Source organism: Octopus bimaculoides, chromosome 1 (genome assembly GCF_001194135.2).
Source record: "Octopus bimaculoides isolate UCB-OBI-ISO-001 chromosome 1, ASM119413v2, whole genome shotgun sequence".
In the NCBI taxonomy this organism is placed as follows: Eukaryota; Metazoa; Mollusca; class Cephalopoda; order Octopoda; family Octopodidae; genus Octopus; species Octopus bimaculoides.
Genome location: NC_068981.1, coordinates 183,706,678 through 183,715,001, shown reverse-complemented (window position 1 = coordinate 183,715,001; position 8,324 = coordinate 183,706,678). Strand labels below are relative to the sequence as shown.

Here is an 8,324-nt window from a genome sequence, read left to right as displayed (position 1 = left end):
TGCATCAGCTCAAATTTTCCCTCGTTCAATTTCATTTTATTTTTATCTGCCCATTGACTCACAGCATATAGATCAGTCTGGAGTCGGATTCGGTCTTCTTCTTCTTTGATGATTTGCTGGAGCTTAGTGTCATCAGCAAATATTTTCACTTTGCAGTGATTTACGACGCTGGGAAGGTCATTTATATAAATTATAAAGAGGAGCGGGCCCAATACAATTTCCTTAGAGACACCACTGGTAACTTTTGCTGGGCTTGAGTGGACTCCATCGACCACAACTTCTTGTGTTCTATTCTCCAGGAAATACTTAATCCAGTGTAGAAGTTTTCCACGGATTTAAATTACATGGCCCGTAATTTAAAGGGGAGAGTGTTATCCGATTGCTTCGACCTCAGTATTTGACTGGTGCTTATTTTATCGACTGAGAAAGGGTGAAAGACAAAGAGTGAAATCCCCGGTACGATTTGAACTCGGAGCCTGATGAGTCGAAAGAAATATCGTAAGGCATTTTGTCTGACGCTCTAATGATCCGTGGCTATTGGAAAAGACTCGCCTCCAAGGTGCCGGGCAGTAGAACTGAACTCAAACTCAGGTGCTTGACCTTTCTAGCCACACATCCATGTCTACGTCTATAATGAAGAATTTATACAACAACAACGCTGCAGTATAAATTATCTGTACATTTTATGTGAGATATTGTCTCTCAGCAAATTCATTCTGTAACTGAAACTCTAATGGCTTTTATGACTTTTATATGAAATTCAAGACGTTACTTTGGTCGTTATCTGAATTCCAAAGAAGGAGCTTTGTTTAGTCGTTAGAAGAAACCAGTCGCTTCTTTATGGCAAGAATTCAAAGAATTAGAAAATAAAGAGACACGCATTACAACGAAATCAGTGTGATTGTTTTATGAAGATGGATATCATGTCCCAAGATCAGCAATGTTCGACATCGGAACAACACACGCACACACACACACACACACACACAAACACACACTCACACACACACGTACACACACAAAGTAGTTTACATAACTTCACAACAAGCATAGAAGGATCTGTTTGCCATATTCATATAATTGGAATATTTTATATTTCCATCGCAAATCGTATACCAACGTTCATTGTTGCATCTTGCCTTTAGATGACAACTGGAATGTGCAAAAAGAAAGAAAGAAAGAAAGCCGAAAAATGAATCTTGTTTATGAGATAGCTTTGTTAAATAAAGGTCATGACAGATTCCAAGAAATTGGACTTAAGTAAATAAAAAGAAAATGCTTAAGCGTCACTCACAAGCGAGTTTGCTCTGGTTACTTGTACTATGAATTTGCTGGTTGGTTTTTGATGTGTATTTAATCGCGTGTAGGCACAGACACCCTCCAGAACATTCCATCTTTATCCCATGGGAACATCTAAGTTGTTTCGATGGAATCCCCAGATGTTACGTCTAAGATGTGACAGCTGAAGGAAGAAAGAGCTGTACCAGCCGTCCGCTTCGACACATGTTTTTTCCAAGATGACCGAAATATCGTGAAATTCTCAACTCAGGAATCGAATTCACAATAATTAGTCCAACACCTTCTCCATTCCACCAAGCGTCTTCAGTAAATACTACGCAAGCATTTATATCCAGTATTTTCCAGATATTGCATTTCAACAACCCTTGACAATAGAATATAGATGATTTCTATCAAAGGTTGGAATAGAGAGCTTCGGGGGATAATATTTGGCTAGTATTTTATTTTATAACGCCCTTGAAAGAGTAATAGTTAAACTGGCCACAGCGAAATTTGAAACAGACAACGAAAAAAAAAAAGGACATAATTATATTCTACGAAGTATTTTGCTTCATGCGTTATCAATTCTGTCATTTACTTTCCTGAATAGGTAATTATTACGTAGGCTATATGTTCAAATTTAGTTTAATGCAAATGAAATATATGCAGTACGCATAAATAAATGCATACATACATACATACATACATGCATACACACATACATACATGCATACATACATACACATACATACATGCATACATACATACATACATACACACATACACATACATACATACATACATACATGCATGCATACATACATACATACATACATACATACATACATACATACCTACCTACCTACCAAATTTGAGAAATTAGGCTTCTCAAAAGGAGAAAGCTAATTCGAAGGCTACAGATCCAATCCATCACTGGAAATGTAAAAATCTGTAAAACTTTCCCGAAGTTTAGTCGTCTTCCTCCTCCTCTTCATCATTATCGCTTTACATCCACTTTCTATGCAAGTACGACTTGGATGCTTCATCACGGTCCGAGTCCTTTGTTATTAGTTACTACCCTAATAGACAGCTCAGGGATCACGCCTTCCACTCACGTTCCCTTTTTGGCATGCTTTCTACAAACATTTGCCACTCCTCTATACCCGCCACTTTACAAACTATACTGGGTGCATTTTATTATGGCACCAACACTAGAGAGGTCGCCTCCTCCCCGGCGAAACTAAAGAGTATTTTTCTAATCTACGTTGGTCCCGCTCGTCCAAGGAAACGTGACCAAAAAAGTGAGTTGAAAAGGATGAGATGACAGAAAGAGAACCGGGGCGACAGAGTGAGAGAAGTGAGATTATCGTAGTGGTAGAAAAACAGATAGATATTGTTTGTGAATAGCAATTTTAAAGTCAGAAAGAACTACAGACTACAATAAATACGGCTACAGTGACTTTACTACTTATTTATAGAACATGCTTATGCAGAGACTATGAGATGTGGTTTGGAGGGAGAAATTGATTCGAGTATTTTATTTTAAATATAAATATTTTATAATGTCTTCTCGGTCATAAAATTGCTAAAACTGAGTTGGAAATAAAAAGCAACGATCATTGGTTTTAAGTACATATATTTACGGTAAGAAATGTTTCTAATATAGGCGCTATATTAGAATTTGGGGAAGGGGGTTAGTCGATCAGATCGACCCTAGTACTTTACTGATACTTATTTCATTGACCCCGGTTAAGTTGACCTCGGCGGGATTTGAGCTTTGTACGTAAAAGGGTGGATGAAATGCTGCTACGCATTTGGTCTGATGCGCTAACGATTCTGCCAGCACGCCGCCTTGCCTATGGGACTCAGAATGAAACCAAAGAAAATACAAAAATAGACTTGGGTCACCCGAAGAAGTGGAACGATTATGTAAATGCACAAAAGTTAGTATTAAATAATGTTTAATAACCAGTTCATATTTTATTTATATATCTATTAAAACATTTAACTTTTTTTAATAGCAACACTTCTGTTTTAAGATTTATGACGATGTTGTTAACATGACTTCAAAAGGCCTACGTTACAAATTGTTTGCGTCGTAGACAATCTTAATAGGAAGTATTATCAGTAATATAAACCGAGTTATAAACAACAATAATGATAAATTAAAAATAAACTGGAAGCATTTCTATGAATAATAGAAATAAATGTGAAAAGATTTAACCGAAGACAAGTTTAAATTAATTTCAAATTAATATATTTCCATTTAATGAAATTTACATATTCGTTTCGCTTACACAAGATATCCAAGTCTATTTTTGTATTTCCCTATTGCTTCATTATCTGTCCCGCAGACATATGTACCTAAAAACCAAAGATCGAGGTGGGGGGGGGGGATAAAGCGCATCGGTTCTAAAAAAATAAAAAAGAATATCTGAAATTTTATTTCAAATTGGAATTCACGATAAGGAAATACAAAAACGAAATTTAAATTCGTATTTGTAGACTATTCGGCTCTTATCGAATTTAATTTCAATTTATGTTATTTTAGTTTTTGCTATTTGGAGTGCAAGATAAGTAAACTGTTAAATATACTAAAATAGATATCGAATATAATTTCCCGTCCGTAAGAGAACGACAGACAGACAAAGAGGCAGACAGAGAGGTATGCACATGCATATACTAACGCAAGACATGTACCTATGTAATACGCAAACACACTGAGACTAACACATATCAACATCACATCGTACTTCCATCAAAGGCATAGACATACATACATATACAGTATTAGACACAATTTTGAGGTATGTTATGTATATAGGTTAATATACACCCATCTATCAATCAAATCGAACAATATGTATATATATATATATATATATATATATATATATATATATATATATATATATATAGACACACACACAAAATCAATAATATAACTATATTAATAATAAAACAATTATATGAACAAGTTTATACATTTGAGAAAAAGACATACCGAATATATAATAACATCATCACAAATGACAATCCTAAAGTCAAAAATTCCTAAATCCTCATCATCATCACCATTATTATTATTATTATTATTATTATTATTATTATTATTATTATTATTATTATTTAGCAATTCCACTGCTGATGATGGGTGTTTTTCGTCTGCTACTGATATACTGTGCTTTTTAGAACTATACGTTTTATACGAGATGCTTTCTCGAGAAGAATATCGAATATTGTTGGCCACATCCACATTAACTTAGATATATAAAATACTATTTTGAACGGATACTGCTGATAAACATTTTGGTATTTCATAGGCAAATAATATTAAGGGAATTATCTTACCTTTAATTACAAGTTTTTCCAATAAGGTAAGCCTATCTCGTAGCAAACTCACTTCACTGTATGTGTTCTTAATATCCAGCATTTCACCTTGTAGGTGACTGACTTGGTCTTGTAGAAACTGAAAAATATATAGAAAGTGTTATGCATAAAAACATATATACTCACATGTGCAGATACATGTAGAGTATATAGGAATACAAACGGACTTATAAATAAATACTGATTATTTGTTGTTAGATATAATTCTTAATTGCACTATATTTATAAATATATCCGAGGTCTGATCAAAAAGAATCGGAAGTGGTGCTATAAAAAGAAAACTACAACATACAAGCTTGGCCAAGTCATTTGACAGTAAATCAAAACCATTTAATTCCAATATTTGTTTATCTTTAACAACTGAATAAATTTAAAAGCATCTAAATATGAAACATCATGAAAATTGTTCAAACTGAAGTCCTTCTTGAGCGTCACATTTTTCCATTCGAGTCAATACAGAATTACAGATAGTATTTATGGAATTTTGATTTACTGTCGGTTGACTTTTGGCCAACTTTGTATATTAATTCGATGTTTAATCTCCTTTGAAGTAGTTCCCTTCCGAAGCAATACCCTTTGTCCAGCATCGTATCCAATGATGGAATCATTCCTGGAAATCCTTTCTCGGGATAGTGAGCTGCTACCTCGTTACATTCTTTTGGATTTCCTCGACGTCCTGAAATTTTGTTCTTTTCAAGTGGGCTTTGATTTCCCCTGTTATGACCGTTTCCAAAAAGTTTTTGTCTGCCTCGACACAATGAAAGTGATCCTGTGCAGCTGAGCTGAAACTCAATCTTCTCTTTGAGACGACCACACTCTACACACTTTACTTCCAAGCACTACTATAATCACCAGAAGTGAGCGAGATCGTCATAACTTAGTATGCATGTGCAGCAGGGTTCAAGGTCAATATGTGCCCAGCAGTTTCACTCTGTGTACTTTAGCTCCGTTACCATAACAACAGTCCTGATACTTTCCGATCAGCGCTCGTATATGCATTTGTTCGATACAGTTGATTCACTCAGTCTAAACAGTTTCACGTGACCTGCGTTCCTTTGGACAATAAACAGAAGTTATCATTTTGTCGTCTGCATCACCTTCAAACAATAACCCTGCGTGTCCCTAAACACAGTGAGTTTGAAAAAATGATGGTCGCGGATGGAAAGCTTTTGATTATCGGTCTGTTTGATAAGAACTGGTCTGAAGCTAAACAAAACAGGCAGTGATGTTTGTTGAGGACTTGAGAGGGGCTAAGCGACAACGTAGGCGGAGAGATTTCGCAGGGACTTGAGATCGTGTTGGGGAGAGATAAAATACAGAATGAATGATGAGATGTTAAGCGACTGAAGGATTGTAGTGGTAACTTGACAGTTCAGAAAAGTTTGAAACTATTGGTAGTTGTAAGGTCGAAGAGAAGGTTCAACATGTTTCAAGATCAGTGATCTTGGCCGGTTAGTGAATGATCCTTAATCAAACAGCCGAATGGCTTGTTTTGGATGCTGTTCACAGAACGAAGAGTGTGGAGCTCAGAACAGAACTTTGAATAATTGATGAGTTGATAGAATATGGGTCAGAAAGAAACCCGACAGCACAAGCTGTTTTTGACGAGTCTGATGGAAAATAACCCCCAAAAACTCTCGATTAAGGGTTACGAGACAGGTCGCATTCAAGCAACTTAACTAAGAGTTTTGGATGTCAGATGTGGCCGAAGACTTTATTGCTCATAAGTTCGCAAAAACCTTACAAAGTAAAAATAAGAATAAAAAGGTGAGTGGTCACCAGTGACATATGCAGAAGAATCTCTTTTAAGCTCAGCTCTAGAGAAACTTCACTGATGGTTACTGAGGAAGGAAGGAGACTCTAGGAATTGTTGAACGTAAGCGCGACAGTACGGTAGGGCAGAGGTGTTTGTAAAACGCCATTTTGTGAAAGGAGGCACTAAACAACAAAAGGTTGAGATCCACTGATCTACAAGGTAAAACTAACAGCCAAATCTCCCACAAATCACATCCGACTGTCTTATAGGTGTTCTCGATCGAAGCTAACAAGGAACACACGGGTAACATTAGACGCATTCCAAATTCAGTAGCACGTATTCATGAAAAAAAGATTTTAGTGTATTAAAGCATGTAATATTGGCCCTCAACCTTGCATATAGGACTCAGGGTTATATTTTTTGGAGACGTTTTTTGAGGAAAAAGTGTACCTTATATGCAAATGCGGTAATAACGGCCTGTTACACATTATACAAAATCTATGACTTAATGAGACTTCGGTTATTCCGCTTACTTTTGCAACATGGGAAGTCAGAGATAAGCATGAAAGCACAAAAGTTGGTGTTACTTGGTATTTCCTTTTTCTATTTTTATTTTTTTTTATAAAAAAAAAAAAATGGCCGAACTATTAACTTCCCCGTTGGTTAATTCTTTACCGTCCTACTCCTTCTTTATATACACCCACTCCTCTTATAAACATCATTTAGTTTAGCTGTCAGGTTAAAGGGGGACATTTCGAACAAATAATGCAATAACAATAAATACAAATACATAATAACAACTGCAATAAATATATTTCTGTTGCTTCCGTAATTTGTCGCCATTGAAATGGATTCAGTTTATAATCGTCTGAGAGAATGTTGAGGGAGGCGGTAGGACCTTAAACAAGAAACGAACAAAAAAAAAGTTCTTGCGATTTATATGTCAGCATAGACATGCTTATTTAAACTTTTGGTCATATTTGTCTAGCTTTGTCGAAAGTCTTTCTTCAGATTCACACCAGTGAGTTTGCAGGCGCCATTACGGACTTGCCGACACCTCAACAGTCTTATAACAACACGTGACTTATCCGTTTACACATTCTCGTCTTTGTTTGTGTCATCACCGCTTGTCTGTCAGAAACAACATCAAGAAGAAAAGGGGTCAACAAGAGGGTTAATTGTAGTAACCCATTGTTTTTTTCTTTTTTCAAACAACCGAAACAGTAGTTAGATTGTGGTTATTGAGGTTTCCAAGACTCCAAATTCTGGCGACTATAATATCTAATTAACTGTCTCGTATTTTATAAGAACATAATTTTTTTATATTAATGACTCGAATATTCTAAATGTCGTGTGGGTTCCATTGTAGGAAACAATTCATAAAATAAAGTAAAGGTGTTATTAAATACCATTGTATTTTGGGGTTGTTTTTTGACTTAGTTATTTCAAGACTCGAGTTTTACACATCACTTTATGAACAGCTAATCCCACCGATCCAGCCTAAGAGAAAATGCTTTTATAAATAGTGTGCTCAACCTGGTAGAAATAGCTGTTTAATCTCCCTTAAATCATATACAACTCTTTACTCTTTTACTTGTTTCAGTCATTTGACTGCGGCCATGCTGGAGCACCGCCTTTTGTCGAGCAAATCGACCCCAGGACTTATTCTTTGTAAGCCTAGTACTTATTCTATCGGTCTCTTTTGCCGAACCACTAAGTTACGGGTACGTAAACACACCAGCATCGGTTGTCAAGCGATGTTGGGGGGGGGACAAACACAGACACACAGACACACATATACATATATACGACAGGCTTCTTTCAGTTTCCATCTACCAAATCCACTCACAAGGCTTTGGTCGGCCCGAGGCTATAGCAGAAGACACTTGCCCAAGGTGCC

The 8,324-nt window shown here is 36.1% G+C and overlaps 1 protein-coding gene across 3 annotated transcripts in view; it reads right to left on the bottom strand.

Annotated features, from left to right (window-relative positions):
- The window catches only part of LOC106870649 (collagen alpha-1(XXVI) chain), a 245,166-nt gene that overhangs the window by 40,421 nt on the left and 196,421 nt on the right, over positions 1-8,324 (bottom strand). For all 3 annotated transcript variants that reach the window (XM_052973147.1, XM_052973149.1, XM_052973150.1), the window contains one exon: positions 4,630-4,747. In XM_052973147.1, coding sequence (XP_052829107.1) covers positions 4,630-4,747 — 118 coding nt within the window. The remainder of the gene's footprint in view (positions 1-4,629; positions 4,748-8,324) is intronic.